The 17615-nt window shown below is 50.7% G+C and overlaps 3 protein-coding genes across 5 annotated transcripts; all 3 read left to right on the top strand.

Moving 5' to 3' along the window:
* The first annotated feature begins 256 nt into the window (after positions 1 to 256).
* LOC148129359 (basic phospholipase A2-like) lies at positions 257 to 2502 on the top strand. The gene is made up of 4 exons (XM_087944566.1): positions 257 to 726; positions 1234 to 1378; positions 2117 to 2223; positions 2336 to 2502. Exons 1-4 carry the CDS (start codon positions 687 to 689, stop codon positions 2500 to 2502), a joined length of 459 nt encoding a protein of 152 aa, XP_087800692.1. The 5' UTR covers positions 257 to 686.
* A 25-nt stretch (positions 2503 to 2527) lies between these two features.
* MUL1 (mitochondrial E3 ubiquitin protein ligase 1) lies at positions 2528 to 7637 on the top strand. Of its 3 annotated transcripts, none has more exons than XM_087944561.1 (5): positions 2528 to 2658; positions 4516 to 4643; positions 5219 to 5306; positions 5668 to 5788; positions 6685 to 7637. In XM_087944561.1, exons 2-5 carry the CDS (start codon positions 4524 to 4526, stop codon positions 7379 to 7381), a joined length of 1026 nt encoding a protein of 341 aa, XP_087800687.1. In that variant the 5' UTR covers positions 2528 to 2658; positions 4516 to 4523; the 3' UTR covers positions 7382 to 7637. The 3 variants fall into 3 exon arrangements, with proteins under 3 accessions (XP_087800687.1, XP_026541371.1, XP_026541372.1); XM_026685586.2 differs by lacking the exon at positions 2528 to 2658 and adding an exon at positions 3680 to 3788; XM_026685587.2 differs by lacking the exon at positions 2528 to 2658 and adding an exon at positions 3729 to 4135.
* Positions 7638 to 8503: 866 nt separating this feature from the next.
* CAMK2N1 (calcium/calmodulin dependent protein kinase II inhibitor 1) lies at positions 8504 to 11645 on the top strand. The gene is given in 4 exon segments (XM_026685599.2): positions 8504 to 8570; positions 9527 to 9688; positions 9691 to 9750; positions 11284 to 11645. Coding segments are annotated over 4 exon segments (360 nt in total). The 3' UTR covers positions 11355 to 11645.
* Positions 11646 to 17615: the final 5970 nt, after the last annotated feature.

Genomic DNA, 17615 nt, shown 5'->3' with positions numbered 1-17615 from the left:
AAAGCAATTAATGCAGGCTGCACGGAACACAAGGCTGTGCCGCCCACGTGGCCTGCGGGAACACAAGGCTTGCATCGCCTGCATTGCAAACAAGAAGAGGTAGTTAGGGGAGGGGGAAAAGGGCGGGGGGGGACTTTTCCCACTCGCCCCGTGCATCTTGCCTGGCCACTGGTCTGCTTCTTTCCACTTCTTTCTTCTTCTGCTTTTGGCTGCATGCAAGGAAAGCAGCAAAAGCATTTCTTTCTTTCCCCCAAACTCTGCCAGAAATGAGTCTTTGGGACCCTGCGAGGTATCCTGCTCCAAAAGGCTGCCCCGGCAAAGACTCATTTCTGGCAGAGTTTGGGGGAGAGAAAAAAAGACTTCTGTTGCTTCTGCTGCTTTCCTTGCATGAAGCCAAAAGTCTCTCTCTCTGTCCCTCCCCCTAAGAATGGAGCTGGAGACAGTAAAGAATGATTGACCAGTAGGAAAACAGGGTGAGGGATTTTCCTGCACACTTTTTGGGGGATTTTCCCAGGGTTTCTGGTCCGCAGGATTTAAAATTATGAGTTTGGTGGTCCCCGAGGTCCAAAAGGTTGGCGACTTCTGGACTAGAAGGGGTCCCTTCCAACTCTGATAAGAGTTATTTGTAGAAATGATCAAGGCAGCCGTCTGTTTCTCCTCCTCCTCCTCCCCAGGCACTTCCCGAGATGAGGCTGGTTCACGTAGCCATGGTGCTGGGGGCGAGCGGTAAGTGCTGCTAGGTTCCAGGGTCTCTCCTTCTCCTCTTCATCACAGACCCCTCCCCTCGAAAAGAGAGCATGGGGCCTGCTTTCCCCCCAAAGGTCGACAGAGGTTCTCCGTCATGCTGGTCCTGGCTGTCCCAAGGGGCTTTCTGGGAAGACCTTCCCCTTACCCCCTTGGGGCGACCTGCTTTCCCCCAGGCCTTTTTTTCATTTTCCTGTGTTGGCTTCCTTCTCTTTCTGTTTTATTTTTCCTCTTTCCCGGTTTGGGACTCCTGCTCGCCTTCAGCTCCACCAAGGGCGGCCAACTTCTTCTCTGCCTGCCTTCCCTTTAAAGACAAAAGCAGAAGCATTTATGTGTATTAGGCTTCGTTTTAAAAAGAAATGGGTAGGGTTAGCCTGGCTGGCTGGCTGGCTGGCTGGGGAATTTCGGGAGCTGGAGTCCACCCATCCTGGCTTGCATGTCCTTCCTGGCACCCTCTTGAGGACTAGCCTCTTTCCCCTCTCTTTGCAGTGTTTGCCATCACTGCCAACAACCTCCTCAACTTCAAGCTGATGATCCAGCGGATCACACAGAAGAACGTGCTCATCTACTTCAACGGCTACGGCTGCTACTGCGGGAAGGGTGGGCGAGGGAAGCCGAGGGACCCCACAGACACGTGAGTTCAGCCGCCTAACACAGTGGCTCCCCCTCCCCGCCTCTTTTGAACCCGGCTCCCAGTGGCTGCATGACCCCCCCTTCTGCAGCACACACACACACACACCCCGCGGGAACCCCGCTGGCTGTGGGACGAGGCGCAAAAGAGAGCGACAGTCTTCTGTAGCACAGCTGGTCCTCAACTTACGACCACAGTGGAGCCCAAGGCTTCCCCTTTTACCACCTTTCTTGCCAGGGCTGTTAAGTTGTGCAGTTGTGTACAAAATTGGGCAATTTTGCAATTGCTGCAGTTGAGTTAGTGAATCTGGCGTCCCCATTGAGTCAGAAAAGGAGATTACGTGACCCCGGGACACTGCCACCGTCATAAGTGTGAGCAGTTGCCGAGCGTTTAGATTTGGATCACGTGACTACAGGGGTGAAAACTCTTCCCACTTTTTCATAAGTGTGAAAAAACGGTCCTAGGTCACTTTTTTCAGTGCCATTGTAACATCAAGAGCTACTGGTACTCCTCTGTTTCTTGCCCAGGGAGCTCAGTTGGGCTGCCAGCTTTAATGCCCCCTTTGGCTCAGGATCTCGAAAGGATGTGGAGAATAACAATGAAAACACCCTTCCGATTTAAAAGATTCCCGTCCGATTCACACCAGGAGGGAAACGACTTCAAAAGAGTTTCTGTGCAGGAAGGAAAGTTTTTGTGTCGTCTCTCTCTGTCCAAAATCTGACTTTCGCCTCTCTGGTCCAGGTGTTGCTATAACCACGATTGCTGCTACGAAAATTTGCACCACCAGGGTTGCCATCCATACACCGACCACTACAGATACCTGATTATCAACAACGAAGTGCAGTGCAGTGAGTTCTCCCAGGTTTTGTGGTATTCACAATTTTGCCCAGGGGTGTGGAAGTTGGGAAGGGTCTGAGACGCCCCCCCTCCTGGGCTGATCCTCTCTTCTCCGGCCCACAGAGTACAAGAACAGATCGGTGTGTGCCACCTTGGCGTGTGAGTGCGACAAACACGCCAGCTTGTGCTTCAAAAGGGAAGCACCAACCTACAACCGCAAACTGCAACATTTTCCTGTTGTTATGTGCAAAGAGATGACCCCCAAGTGTTTTTCCGGCCCCGAGTTTTGAAGGGGGGCTCTGCTGACTGCCAGATGGGTGGCATTCAGCCTGGCCAGCATGCCTCCACCCCCTCCCAGCCCCTGGGCCTTTGCGGGGACTGTAAATAGAGCCTTGTATCTGGGGTCTCCCAAACCTCAATCAAGGATTGGGCCGGAGAAGTGTAGTGTAAGCGTGTATAATAAACATTTATTTTTCTTTTAAATCGTTCATTTGACATTTGGGAAAGGGGTCTTCTAAGCTGTGCATAAGGGAAATTTTCGGGCAGAAATTTAGAGTATGGGAACAAATAGGATGGTGGATCTTGCTGAGTCTGAAAAAAAGTGGTTTAATTTGAATTGTATCATTTAAGAAGCTGTGACTGAACAAAGCTGTGAGCTGAAGGGGCTCTTAAATTTACACGGAGGAGGAGAAGTCTGCACAATTCCTTTGGGTTAAGCTCAGCTCCAAGGCATCATGCAGATCTCTTGGAAAGAGCATGGACAAACTTTGCCCTTTTGTAGGATGCTTCTTGTTTTTGTCCGATTTACAACCCTTAGATCACCTGGTGGCCTTCCTTCCTAATGCTAATGATTTCCTGTCCTTGGGGCTTCCCCGCAATGCTCAGAGACCACTGCCCTCCACGATCCAACGCCATCCTCTGGGACTTCAGTTCCCATAGTCCCCTGCCCGAATGGGATACCAGGGAACATTAGGGAAGGAGGCTTTTGTCGTGGATTTTTGTGCTGAGCTGCTGGGCGGAGCTTTCTGCTGCTGCTGCTGGAGGTCCTGGGTGCAAAATACGCCAGTGGGGCTTCATCCCCCCCCCCATTTCAACCTACATCAAAATGGAGATTTAAGGGTGGGGGTTGAAGATGCAAAAGCCCACAGGTGCAACTGTGGGTGAGAGCAAAAAACAAAAGGATGCCAGTTTTGCAAGGCAGGCCAGGAAGGCAGGAGCCCCCATGAATGGCCACCATTAGTTTGCAGTCCAAAGAAGGAAGACAAAGCCCTTGTTGGTTAGCTCCAGGCCCCTATGTTCCCATGAAAAACGAAGAGTTACAACAGCATTGCAAGGTAGGCCAAATAGGCGGCAAAAATGGGTTTGAAAGAAGCTTCTTCGAAGACAACATAGTTTCCTCTATACTTTTCCAATGTCTATATGCCGCAGTGACCATATCTGACATCAGAGTCTCACTTCCGGGTTCTTCTAGCCCCGTGTTTACCTTCTCTATGGCAAAAGCTCTTTCGCGCGGCCTTTTGGCGTCATCAAGCGCCACTCCTTCCCGGAAGTGCCTTGCCGGAGCGTCCTGACGCAGGTAGTCGGCCTTCCCGCCGGTTGCTATGGAAACGGGGGTGGGGGCTCCCTCAGCGGGCCGTTGGGCCTCTTCCCCGAAAGTTTCTGGCTGGCGGGGAGGTCGCAGGACCTCTTGGCCGTCCGCCTGCGGAACTCCCTGCCCCAGGAGCGGGCCCGTTCCCTTCCGGGCACCCCGAAAAGCCTTCCTCCTCCTGTTTTCCCCTCAACAACCCTGTGAGGTGGGCTGGACAGAGAATGAGGGGACTGTCCCAGCTTGCGATAGTTGTGGGGTTGCTTGTGTGTTGTGGTTGCGCCCTGCCTACTGACTAAGAAAGATAAAGACAAAGACAAAGACGAGGGAATATACAGGTAGGCCTCGACAATTTCAATTATTAAGTGAGTTTTGCCCCCTTTCTTGCCACCATTATTAACTGAGTCACTACAGTCGTTAGGCTCGTAACATGGTTGTTAAGTGAATCCTGCTTCTGCATTGACTTTCCCTATCTGAAGATCTCAAAAGGGGATCCTGTGACTGCGGGACCCTCATAAATGTGAACCAGTTGCCAAGCATCTAAATTTTAATCATGTCACCATGGCGATGTTGCAACGGTCGTAAGTGGAAAAACGGTCCTAAGTTTTGCACTGCTGTTGTAACTTTGAGTGGTCAGTAAACGAGTGGCTGTAAGTGTATGGACAATTTGAAGAACAAGGAAAGTAGAACTGATGCTTCTCTCTCTCTCCTATTACAGGGACAACCATGGACTCCGCCAGTCACACTTCGACGGGTGAAATTATCCTTCTGGCAACCAGTTCGGCTGTTACTGCAATCCTCTATGCCGTCTACAGACATAAGTCAAAAATTGCAGACAGCCTGAAGGTGAGCAGCCATTTGGATCCTGGCTCAAAGCGGCCCCTGTGCTTGTTTCTGTAGCATCTGCCCTATTGGTTTGATTCCAACTTTTCAGAGCAGCTACAGGAACTGTTTAAAATGAGATCTACGGGTAGGTTTATTTGGGGATATTTGGGGATCTTCAAAATACCAAGTCCTTCAAAAGAAAAACAAGGAGGCCATTTGAAGACTTAAACACCTGGAAGCGAGCCCAGAAAAGGCGCTCAGCAAAGCACAGTTTGTGCTGGCGTTCATTTGTATGTGTGATGACACAAATGAATTTAAAGAAAGCCCGCATCTACCACTCTGGATATTTTATTCATGCTTAGAAGTTTTTCTTGCCAAGGGCAGTGAGGTGGATTTCTCTAAAGAGGGGAGGAGGCCTTCTCAATGGTGGGGATCTATTTTGACATGACCTCTGATACTTGTAATTTCACTAGCCATTCGTTTTCTTTTGCTTCATAATTTGCCAGAGAAGTATGTTTGGGGAATGTCTGAAAATCTCTCTGTTGTGATTCAGAGGATGCTATTGTGAAGTCTGTTTTTCTCCTTCCTTCCCCCAGGGTGCTAAAAAAGTCACCCTGGATCAGGATTTAAGGAACCTGCTGATGGAAGCCCCAGGGAAGTGCGTCCCCTATGCGGTGATAGAAGGTATACCTTTCCTGTGGGGTAATTGTATAGGTGTAGTTGTGTATTTCCACCTTCAGAGTACATCTGTGCCATCTTTCATAAGGGATCCCACTCTAAGCATTCACCAAACGGGTCTACAGATGCTTGACCATTGGGGAGGTTGCTGGCCATTCGCCCTCCTGAGTGCTCTTCTCCAGATGGGGGGGGGGCTTCAACTTTTGGTGATCCCCTCAATATCCCTGGAAGCTGCTCCACCCATCCGGAGGGCTGTTAGATTGCTCTAGACAACTGGCCTCTGATCCATCCATTAGCCACTTCTGCACACTGGGTGTCTCCCTCCTTCCACTCACTGACCGCTGCCCGGTCTCTCCTGCCCGATCAGGTGTGGTGCGATCCGTCAAGGAAAGCCTCAACAGCCAGTTTGTGGACAGCTGCAAGGGAGTGGTCCAGAGGCTGACCCTTCAGGAGCACAAGATGGTGTGGAACCGGACCACCCACTTCTGGTAAGTGCCTCATTTTGGAAACAGGAACTTGCTAACGGGCAAATGAGAACCAAAATGCCAGTGTGTTGCTGTAGCCTGGAGTTTTGTAAGCTATCACATGAGAACACCAAGTTTTGAGAAAGGCAATTGTTTTATTTCTGAGATAAAGTTTTGGGGGTTCACAGATGTTATTTCCAGGTGCTGTAGGAACATTTCATGATTTCTCAGAGGTTAATTTATTTATGGTCATAAGAACTATAAAAATACTCAGTTTCTTCACGTACATGGAAATGATCAAAAAGTTCAGCTTCTTGCTTAAATTCGAAGTGTTTTGGCCTAAGCTAAGCATTGAAATATCTCAGTGTTTCTCTTTTTATCAGTTCCCTATTATGAATTTAATATACATTTCACTGTTTTTCACATTAATTGGTGTTCGGCTGCATTCTCAATTATGATTATCGTTGTCATTATGTCTTGCTATAACTAATGGAGTAGATTTCAGGTCTCTGCCACACTAAAGTCTGTCACTTTTAAAAAGCTGCCTGGTTTCTGGGTCAAGCAGCCTTGTTCCTCGCATTTTCTTTTCCCTCACGGAGGGTGGTGTTTAGATCTGCAACTTAGGATCCAGGCTGGGAAACCATGCAGCTTCCTCGAGGCCGACTCAGTGCAGATCAGGGGTGCTTGCCCCACTTTGCATGACATCCCTACTTTAAGCCACCAGTCCAGGCACTCAGAGAAGATGGGAGCTGTGGTCCAGCAGCAACAATTTCTAGAGACTGTTTACCAAGAACTCACCTTAAAGTCTCTCAGTTTTCCACTGCATGTTCGTAGTGGGATACGATATAAAAGGAGAGAAGGGAGAAACTCTACAAATTGTGCAACGGTGGTATTTTTCATTCTGGATGAAATTTCCCCAGGAACAACTATGAAAAGATCATCCACCAGAGGACAAACACGGTCCCTTTCGATCTGGTGCCCCCGGGGAGCGAGGTTCCCCCCAGCGTGGCCGTGAGGGTCCTGAAGCCCCTCACTGCTGCAGAGCTGAGCCTGGAGACCGTCTACGAGAGATTCCACCCCTCGGTGCAGTCCTTGACGGATGCCATCGGCCACTACATCAGCGGAGAGCGACCCAAGGGCATCAAGGAGACCGAAGAGATGCTGACCGTCGGGGCGGCCCTCACTGGGGTCGGCGAGCTCGTCCTGGACAGCAGCACCATCAAGCTGCAGCCCCCCAAGCAGGGCCTGCGCTACTGCCTGATCAGCCTGGGGTTCGACACACTGCTCAAGCGGCAGGAGTCGAGCGTCCGGTTCTGGAAGGTCCTGACCACCCTCTGTGGGCTGGCCAGCTGTGCCCTCCTCCTCTTCATCCTGCACAAACAGTACCGGTGTCAGCGGGAGAAGCGGCGGCTGCGTCAGATGCTGGAGGGCATCACCGCCGGAGGGGACGCCACCAACGCCTGCGTGGTCTGCTTGGGCAACAGCCGGGCCTGCGTCTTCCTCGAGTGCGGGCACGTCTGCTCCTGCCTCAAGTGTTACGAGGCCCTGCCCAGGCCCCCCCGCTGCCCCATCTGCAGGCAGCTCATCACCAGGGTGGTGCCTTTGTACAACAGCTGAGGGGCGATGCAGGCCCCCCAGGCTGCTTTAGGAACTGGTGTGACCATTGCTGTGTAAAACGGGGAGTGGGTTTTGTGGGTGGGGATGGGGCTTAGCTGTAGCTCTTTGCACAGATTGACAAAGCCAAGCGATGTTGTTCCCACACTCAGTCTGGAATTGAACTGCCGGCTGTGGCTCTGGTGAAAATGCCAGAATGAAAGTTCTCCTTCTCCTCTCTTTGTGCGTGTGAATAAATCATCTTTAGACGTTGCCTGTTGGAGAATTCCCAGGATCACGTTTCTGGAGCTGTGTGGAGTTCACACGTTTTTTTATTTATTAGGGCTCAGTGTCTTTGGCCCTGAATATTATTTTTTAGTCTCATTTCCCTGCCTACTCAGGTCCCAGAGTAAAACGGGGTCGCCCTGCCGTTGCTTCAGGGGTAACTTTGGCTATTTGGGCCTCCAAAGAATCTTACATGTGTCGGGAAAGAGATGGAGGGAATTCTTTTTGGTATTTAAGGAGGAGAAAACCACTGCTGTGTTGAAAATTACTGGATAGTCGGGCAAAGCCTCCTTGAAGTTTCAAACCCCAGAACCGAATCTCTTTCAAACGGCCTACCTACCTGGCTTGGATAGGCCAAGCACACAATCCCACGCAGAGGCGTGTGCACACACAACGGGCATCCTGAGAGAGAGAAGAAGGAAAACTGTGAATGTGCCTCTCCCGCCTCCTCAATATTTAACCCTTTTCACGTAACTAAAAACTCTTAATTTGGTTGCCGTTCCTGAGTGAGCAGGTTGCCGCAGGCGTAAGAACGGAGGTGGCGACTGAGATTCTCTGCTTTTGGGGGAACTCGGTGTTGATTGGAAGGCCGCTTCTCGCCTCCTCTGGAGACCGTTAGGGGGCAGCCTCGTCTTGTGGTCTCAGTGTGCCAGTTTCTCTTGGTGCAAAGCAAAGCAACCAGGAAGCTGGCCAGCCAGTTTAATTTCTCCGCCCCGCCTCGCCTCACCCACCGCATGGCACCTGTTGCCAAGTAAACAGAATTTCCTTGGTGCACCTGCACACTGCCAGTGGTGGTCCCAGGGCCTCCCGCACACAAGCATTGGGGCTGCAGCCAGCTGAGAGGCCTAGAATAACTACTTCATGGTCCCTTTGAATGGACACGAACCGGCATACATTAAAGTGGAATTTGGTTGCTCCCAGCTGATCAGTAAGGATCCATACCCAAGAATTGGGGTGCCTGGTTGAAAAGAAAGAAGGACCAGGGCTGACCGGAGAGCCTCTCCCAATGTTTGAGGGGCTGCCCCAAGGGAGAGAGGTGGGGTCCCACCTATTCTCCAAAGCCCCAGAAGGCAGGACAAGAAGCGACTCCTGGAAGGAAGGAGGGATTTCCCGAGAGGGAAACCGCTTGGCCTCCAGAGCCCCCACTCCCTCGTGGGGCAGCCCCCCCGCCTGGTAGGCGGCCTAGGAGGGTCTCCTGCTCCAGCTCCTCCAAGGTCTCCTTTCTCTTCGATCAGAGAAGCCTGGCAGGATCGGTCCCCAGGGTCACGGGATCGAAATCCGGATGCTTAGCAAATGACCCGTTTTTATGACGGCCGCAGCATCCTGGAGTCACATCATCCCCTTCTGCGACCTTCTGACAAGCAAAGTCAAGGGGAGGGGAAGCCGGATTCACTTAACGGCCGTGTGGCTCACAGAACAACCGCAGCCATTCACATGGCCATCAGCACCCCTAGCAGAGGAAATGGGGGCCTCGGTTCCACTTTGGGGCCGGCCCCCCTGGACACCCGGGGCCCAAGGGCAGGCGTGGGCGCAAACCTTGCAAGAGGCGCTTGGGGAAGCCAGGCAGGAGGAGGCTGCGGCCCCCGGGCGGGTCTTTTCCCCTCCGTCAGTCTGTCTGTCTGTCTGTCTGGTTGTGCTTGTGCGCGCCTGGGACTCGCAGCCAAGCCTGCTCCGGGCGCCCATCCTCCGCTCCTTCCCTCGCTCGCTCGCTCGCTCGCTTTCTCGACCGGGATCTGGGGAAGGCGCGAGGGAGGCAAGGCTCGGCCCGCTCCTCCTCCGCTCAGCCCACGCGTGGGAAGCGCCTCCCGGGCGACTGAGCGGAGGGCGAGAAGGCTCTGTCCGGGCGGCTGCCGTCCTCCTTCCCCTCCGCAGACCGTCGCTGAGCGAGGAGCGCTGCTTCGGCCGGCGGCGGCGGCATCTGCGCTCCGCTCGGCCCGGGCAGCAGCAGCAGCCGCCGCGATGTCGGAGGTGCAGCTGAGTCCCCGCAGGGAGGCGGGCGAGGGGCGCCGCTGGGCTTCGCCTGCCGCCTGCAGGACACCAGCGGCTTCGGGGCGGGGGCGCCGGCAAGCGCGCCCCCAAACTGGCCCAGATCGGACGCAGCAAGTGCGGTAAGAGAGGCGGGGAGGGGAGGGGGAGACGGGCCCCACGGAGAGCCCCTCGGCAACCTTGCCAGCAGGGCGGGGGTATTGCACCCCCTCAACGCAGCCTGAGGGCGCAAAGCCCATCACCTCCTCCTCCTCCTCTTCCTCCGCCCTGGGGATGAGGGCGGTTGGGTCTGCGCAGGTCGAGTTTCCAGTGGGAAGCGGGACTCTCCTGGGTGGGTGGGGGTTGAGTCGTGGGGGGGAATAAAGCGCCCGCTTTATTCGCCCCCCTCCCTTGAAGAAGGGGCCCGCAGGCAGCCCTTCGGAAGGGCCGGTGGGAAGGAAGGTTGGGGAAAGGGGTGCTGCCCCTGGGGGTGGGCATGCGCCACATGCCCCGCTCCCCTCAAAAGGTGGGCGCTCCCCCTAGGACTAGTTGCCCACCCTAAGCCCTCTGGAGGAGGAAGGGATCCAGGGAAGCCCCCAGCCCAGCTTCCAGGGGAGGGGGCTCAGCTGGTCAGCTCCTACCATTAAGGAGGACCTCTGGCGGACAGTCTCCAAGGGCGGGCAGATGGATCCAAGCCAAGATGGAGCAGAGCTACTCCGCCCTTCCCAAGACGGGGCAAGGGCGGTCACAAACTTTGGAGGCCAGTGTGTTAGGGGAGGGACACAACAACACAAGCGTGTTTGGGCTGCTGTTTGTCTGGTTGTGTCCTCCATTTGTGGCTGTCTGGTGAGCCCGGAGAGAAACCAGTGGGGAGGTTTCTGGGTCAACCCAGCATTGACCACAAGGATCAAAAACAGCTGCAGCCTTTGAGACAGAATTGTGTGGTAGCAAACAACAACAAAAGTGTGTGTACACTGCCATAAGTGTGTCTCTAGTCTTTGTTCCATCCATTTACGCAGAGCCTGCCTTTAATTGGGGGCTACACAAACATCCTTCTCGTTCTGGTTTCAGAAAACTCTTCTGGTGCCACTGAGTCGGTCTTGTGATCCTGCTTGTTGTCTCTCTGTCTGTGTGTGTGTGTTTGTATGTCTTCATTTTTGTTAATCTTGAAAATGCCCGTTTAAAAATCTGAAAGGAATCTTACCAAATTCTTGACCGTGCTATCACCTGCTTCTCAAAATAGCACCAAACTTACCTGGTTTTGTACACAAACCGATGTTTCTTGAGTAACAGGATTGTGTTGTGTACCAGGTGTGCACCTGTGTGTGTGCAATGCATGCACCTCACCCCCTTCTGTACTACAGAGAGAAAAGTGGCTTATAGAGAAACCCCCCTTAAGCTGGACTCCCACAACCCATCAGGCCAGCTTCTGCGGGGTGGGTAGTTGGGTCTCCCAACTCCGTCTTCACAAATTGTGTGAACCAACCTGTCTGCTTTCCCGCTTAGCCTGAGCAGTGAACCCCGGATAGCCCTCAAATTACGTCCATAGTTAAGGACGGCGGTTGCAAAGCAAATGCCACCTGAAAGAACAACAACACCAAAGAAAGAAAGAAACAGAAAGAAAACAATTGAGGTGTTTACTCATCTTCCTTTCCTTTTTTTTCTCCTGCCTCCAGTTGTCATTGAGGATGATCGAATTGATGACGTACTGAAAAGCATTTCAGAAAAGCCCCCTCCGGGTGTCTAAATATATATATGTATATATATATATTCATGTCTCGTCCAGAGACAATAAGTTAAAAAAATGAGGGGAACAAAAATAATTCACCTTTCAACACGAGAACGGGCAAAATCATTCATTTTTTTAAAAAAAATGAAGAAAGGATGAACTTTTTTGGGCGAAAGAGGCAGAAAGCGATGGTGATTTTTGGACTTCTTCAGTGCCACATTGGGATCCAACTGGAGATGCCTTTTAAGGAGCTGCGGAAAGGCTGAACTGGAGCCTTTTATTCCTCCAGGAAGTTCAGTTTTTCAAGTTGGACTTTTAAAAAGTCTTCTGAAAAGAGAAATAATTGGGGTGGTGGGCAGAGAGGGTCTCGGAGTTCTGGGTTTACATGATGACACCTTGCAAAAAATATTCCATCAATTTGCACGTAACATGGTCTATACTTTATATAAATATAAATATAAATATATATATATATATATATATATATATATATATATATATATATATATATATATATATGATCTTTGGTTATTAGGGTTCTCTCCCGTAAGATTCAAAGTATCTAGGCAACGCGTTTGGCGAGGTCCCTCGCCATCTTCAGGCTGGTGCTTTCGAGCAGGTGCCAGTGCAAGCACTAAGCCGAAAGCACCAGCCTGAAGATGGCGAGTGGGACCTCGCCAACGCGCTGCCTAGATACTTTGAATCTTACGCGAGAGAACCCAATAACCAAAGATCCACATACAAATACCGAGAACCTCAGAAAACAAATATATATATATATATATATATATATATATATATATATATATATATATATATATATATATATATATATATATATATATATATATATATATATTTTTTTTTTTCCTTGGATTTTGTGAAGGAAAAAGAGGGACAAAGGATAGTTTATAATCACAACACACAAACCAACACACACTGTATGTGATTCTGCTTACTTTTTGAAGTCTCTGGAATGTAAGGAACTTTTTAAAGAGAAAGCTTGAACCAGGAGTAAGGTTATCCTTATTTCCCCAAAATTGGTTTATAATTCTAGTGTTTGACATTTGGGGCAATGCTCAGTCACTCAGGTGCAAATAGAGAAATGTAATTTTATATGGTAAATGGAAGACATGTTTTTTAAAAGTACTTGCGTGCTTTTTAAAAAATGTTCCCTAGCAAACGAAAGCTTGTGTCGAATCAATATTTGCTTTTTCTCTTTGTTACTGTGCAATGAAATAAACAAAACGTGTGCATACACAAACTGTAATCCTGTCAGGAGAGTGCCAAATATTTTTTTCCAAAATGCAAAATATTTACTTCTCTGTTTCCTCTGTAGGGGTTTTGTGTCTAATGCAAAGTTGCTTTTTTGTACTTAAGGAATTCTTGCCTCTCTAAGGACTTTTTTTTACCGAACTGGTTGATCTGCACATAAAGAATTTTCTCTCAATGCCGGCCTTCCTTTTGGGTTTAGTTCTCTTTTGTACTGATTCTGGCCATTTTAAAAACAATTGCATGACACACATAGAATTCAAAAGGGCTGCCTTGCTTGCCATCTGTTTATCCTTCTCTTTGGCTGCATTTTGCAATGATGTCCTCAAAGGTTGTTTGGTCTTTTCCTACAAGCTTTGTGTATCTTGCACAAGAGTGTTTCTGCAATGGGTAATAAATTATGATGACTTAATTGGTGGTTTCTGATCGTGTTTCTTGTACAATCCCCGCCTCTGTTTAGCCTTGCCTGGACTGCCGGGAGCTGCACTGGCAGCTGTGTCATTTTTGCCATGGATGGTAAGTGAACCACTGCAGTTAAGTGAACCATATGGACGTTAAGTGAACCTGTCCGGATATTTTTCCTTAGTTCTAGGTTGGTCCTCTCCTCGATTGTTTTCCACCCGCTGCTTCTTGTCTTGCCTTCTGGGGCTTTGGAGAATAAGTTGACCCCCCCTCTTCTTTGGGGCAGCCCCTCAAATACTGGAAGGCTGCTATCCTGCCCCCCCGGTCCTCCTTTTCGGATGGAAACTCATCAAGGAGAGAAGCAACCTAGAAATTAGGAGAAATTTCCTGACAGAACAATTAATCCATGGAACAGAAGTTGTGAATTCTCCATCCCTGGAGGCTTTCAAGAAGACATTGGACAACCCTTTGTCTGAAATGGGATAGTGTTTTCTGCCAGAACAGGGGGTTGGACTAGAAGACCTCCAAGGTCCCTTCCAACTCTTGTTGTTCTGCATCCCAACCAGCCATTAAGCATTCCAAGGAAGCTGGTCTTGAGGACGCCATCATTATTCATGAATGGCTTTTCTAGCAGCTCGCTCGTAAGACATGGATCGCTGAGCGTCTGATGGCTGCTCTCCTCCTCCCAAACTGCATCCAGAAAGGACCTAAAGCTCCTTTCTCATTTGCCCGGCGATGCGCAGAGAAGCCGTCTATTATTCATGCACCGAGGGGGCCAGGCTACAAAAGGCCTCTCAACGCGTCCTTTGTGGACGCCGCCGGACAGAGGGGGACGTGCCTCTGGCTCGTGTCCAGTGCATCGTGGCTGCACCCTGCAGGCTTATCCAGCCCTCCAGTGAAAGACCAAGGAAAGGGTCCTGCTGGGAAAAGCTGGGGGGGGGCACATGATAGCCTCTTCCAATATCTGAGGGGCTGCCACAGAGACGGGAGGGGTTCCACCTACTCTCCAAAGCCCCCAAAGGCAGGAGAAGAAGCAACAGACGGATTTTTGAACTGCTCCCCTCCACGGCGGTGGGTGCTCCATCACTGTGAGAAGAGAGTGAGCAGCCACTTGTCTGGAACGGTCTAGGCTGGGGTCTCCTGCTTGACCAGGGGGTTGGACTAGTAGACCTCCCAGGTCCCTTCCAACTCTGTGATTCTATTCTAAGGACCTCCGTGTTGGGAGGACAAAGTGGGTCCCTTTGGGGCAGGGTCTGCCTTCACCCACTGCCTCCACAGGAGGGTTTTCAAGGCTGGACGGCCTCCGGGGACCACCTTTCTTTGGGAAGCGCCGCTTTCGTCCTCCGAGGGGCCTCCTGCTTGGAAGGCCAGAGGGCAGCCGGGGTCTTGGTTGCTACGTGCAGGGAAGCCGGCCACGGAGACCGCAGGAGGCCCCCCACTGGGGAAAGAGAAAGGAAGAAGCGACCTCGTGGTCCAAAGCTGGGCTGGCTGCTCCGTTGTCATAGCAACCGCAGCCCCCAAACCCTGGGCTTGCCTGTCCTGATGGCAGCTGCTAGGCAAAGAGTTCCATGGGATAACAGGGCTGGAAGGGACCCCCCGAGGTCTTCTACTCCAACCCCCTGCCCAATCAAATGGTTGTCCCGTCTTTTCTACAAAGTCTCGGCTTTGTTCCACTTGCTTTTCAGCCAGACTTGCAGCAATTCTCAAGGAAAGAACTAAATCAGGATTTTCCCTTTGCTGTCTCAGTTCTGCCTAGCTCTGCTGCATCCCTCAGCAGTGAGAGACGGGTCTGCTCGGGTAAAAGCCCCTAAAATGTGTCCAACGAGGCAACTCGATGGGCCAAGAGCATCCTCCTGGGCTCCTAGAGGTGGCCTTCCAAAGGCAACGGGGTGGCTTGGTCCAGCTGGATTTCAAGAGTAAACTTCGGAATGAGATTTGGAATTCCTGGAGAGAATTTTGCACACTCTGAACGCGCAAATCTTCCTCCCTGGTTTCAGAAGGTCTTTTTGGTGCTATGCGAGGAAGGCCTTGAGGTACAGGGTGGAAATGGGATGGAGATCATTGGTCCAAATTTGAAACCAAAGGCTGCCTCAAGTGCCAAAGGAGCCACGTTGGACGTGTAGCTTCTCAGAGCCGGATCCACACAGCTCAGCAACACCCGAAACACAGAAACAACTTGGATTAACTTCTTCAGCAGCGATTGCACTTGCCGGTTGTCATGGAAACAAGGGCATCTCTGTTGTGCGATGGGAACTTGGGGGGAAGAAAAACAGAAGTTAGGAGATTAGATTGCATCGTTCCTCACAGTCCAGTCTTCTGCACAACTCTTGTGACCTCAGAGGCAGAAAGTTCCCAATTCAGGGACCAATTCAAAAATCCACAAAGGATTTGGGAAGTTTCCCAAATAAAGGAGGTTCAAGGTTGATCCTCATCATCTCCCAAATCGGGTGGGAAAGGGGATTGTGGCCCTTGATGAGATCTGGGGTGGAAGCCCTGGATCCGATCCAATCCAATCCAGTGTTTATTGCAGTCACAGGCCAACATGCAAAAGTCCAAAGGGAATTTCATGGAGTTCCCCGAAATTCTGCCCCCACCTCTTCTCCCTCTCCCTTCTTGGCCAACGTCTAACAACTTTATTCATTAATTGAGAGTTTATAGGGGTTTGCTTTGGAATTTTGTTTCCATAAGCCCTGAGTTGGGCAGCCATAAACATTTTCTAAATAAATATAAACTTTGAAAAGCAACTGCAAAAAAGAATTTCTTAATGCCTTTTTTTAACTGCCTTGAGGGGTGTGTGTGTGTGTGTGTGTGTGTGCGTGCGCGCACGCGCAGTTACTGACCTGTGGCACGTGGATCTCCCTGTTTATTAGCAAAACCTTCCAGAGAAAGCAACCATTTTTAGAATCTCATCCAAGGAAAGTATTTTGTTTTGCTTAGTTTTGGCAACAGGCAACGGGTCGATGAGGAAGTTAAGAAGTGACTGTACCACCAGTTGTCCAGAATGACATAGGGTCTGCTTGAGCAGGGGGTAGACTAGAAGACCTCCAAGGTCCCTTCCAGCTCTGTTATTCTGCTTATAGTGAGTTCTTAAGGTGGGTGAAAGGTTTCTCTTTTCACCTGGGCTGAGCTGCTGTTTCTAAGCTCTTGATTCTTTATTTCTCTCTTCTCCTTCCCCATGGTCTCTCTCTCTCTCTCTCTCTCTCTCTCTCTCTCTCTCTCTCTCTCTCTCTCTCTCTCTGTCCGATTAAAAGACCTTTGGGGAGACCTGCCCTGTTGCTGTGCCCACTCCTAACCCTACCTTGTTCTGCTCCAGTTTCAGCCAGTGTGCAATTCTTGAGAAAGCCACAGAGAGGAGCCAGGAGGTTACCCAGCTGAGTTAAAAACAGGTCAGTGTGTTGTCTTGCAAAGTGGGGTCTCTTAGGCATGTTCCTTGCACAGTTTGAGCTTCGACACACACACACAAAACAAAGACACACAGGTTAATTATTCACAACTGCTCTCTCTGAGCTGATTTTTCTCGCTCAAATGAAGCGAAGCCTGTAGGACACGTTAAATCAGGTCAGCATTTTACCGTGAAATAGTTATGAAACCGGGGGGTGGGGGTGGAATTGAGGGGGGGGGGGGAAGAGAGAGGGAATTATTTGCGAAATGCCTGGTTCCTCCAGAGCAAATAGCCGAGGCAGCCTAAATCGGCTCAATTGGTGCGCATAAAGCTGTGATGTGCTTAAGCACACTTCGCTAAGTAAACCGCCATTGAACGGAATCACACCACACATTCCACCAGGGGCCTTGGTTTGTTTGAAGCTGCAATGGTCATCAGTGTGGAAAATGGTCCTAAGTCACTTTTTAAAGTATGGTTGTAACTTTGAACGGTCACTAAATCAACTGTTGTAAGTCAAGGACTCCTCGTACATTGTACATCATGATGGATCTGAAATGGGTCACCCACAGGGCCGACCGTATTTTACAACCTTTTTTGTAGCTGTCGTAAGTGGAGGAGTCCCTGTAAGTTGAAATTTCCTCGACCCACAATGGTTAACCCAAGTGCTTGTGCTGTTGTGCAAAGGTTAACAACACAAGGCTCCACACACAAACACAAGCACACATGCAGGGCTCTGTGATGCTGTGAGTTATTTTCTTACTTTGAGTCCCAGTGTTTCTTCCTCGGCTCATCATGGTTTTTTAAACGCAGCCCCCCTGGTGGCACCGGGGCCCACCGCCCGTCCCACTCACCATCTGCAGCCTCGCTGCCACGTTGGCTGCTTCTCCCCCAGGCCCCGTTTGCAGCAGCGCGTCTCGGGGGGGGGGCACTGAACCCCACTCCCCCGCTCGTACGCCTGCCGTCAAGCGACCCTCAAAAGGAGGACAGGAATGATCTGATCGTCCTCAGGTTCAGCTGCCAGGTGAAGTCGAGCAGGACACGCAGGTGTGTCGGGGTGCACAGAGAAGCGCGTTCGATAGCTGCATCGGGGTTAGTTTTGTTGGACGTTGGTAAGGAATGCCAGGTTGCACTTTCAGAAGTTTCTAGCTCTCATTGTTGGCAGAAAAGGTTTCCTAGGGTGCCTAAATTTTTCCAAGCCTTATGGAGCTTCTGTCCAGCTGGCT

Source organism: Notechis scutatus, chromosome 16, assembly GCF_049901735.1.
Source record: "Notechis scutatus isolate UNSWTSFEM ecotype Mainland chromosome 16, rNotScu1.2, whole genome shotgun sequence".
Classification (NCBI taxonomy): Eukaryota; Metazoa; Chordata; class Lepidosauria; order Squamata; family Elapidae; genus Notechis; species Notechis scutatus.
This window is presented reverse-complemented; position numbering and strand designations above follow the sequence as displayed.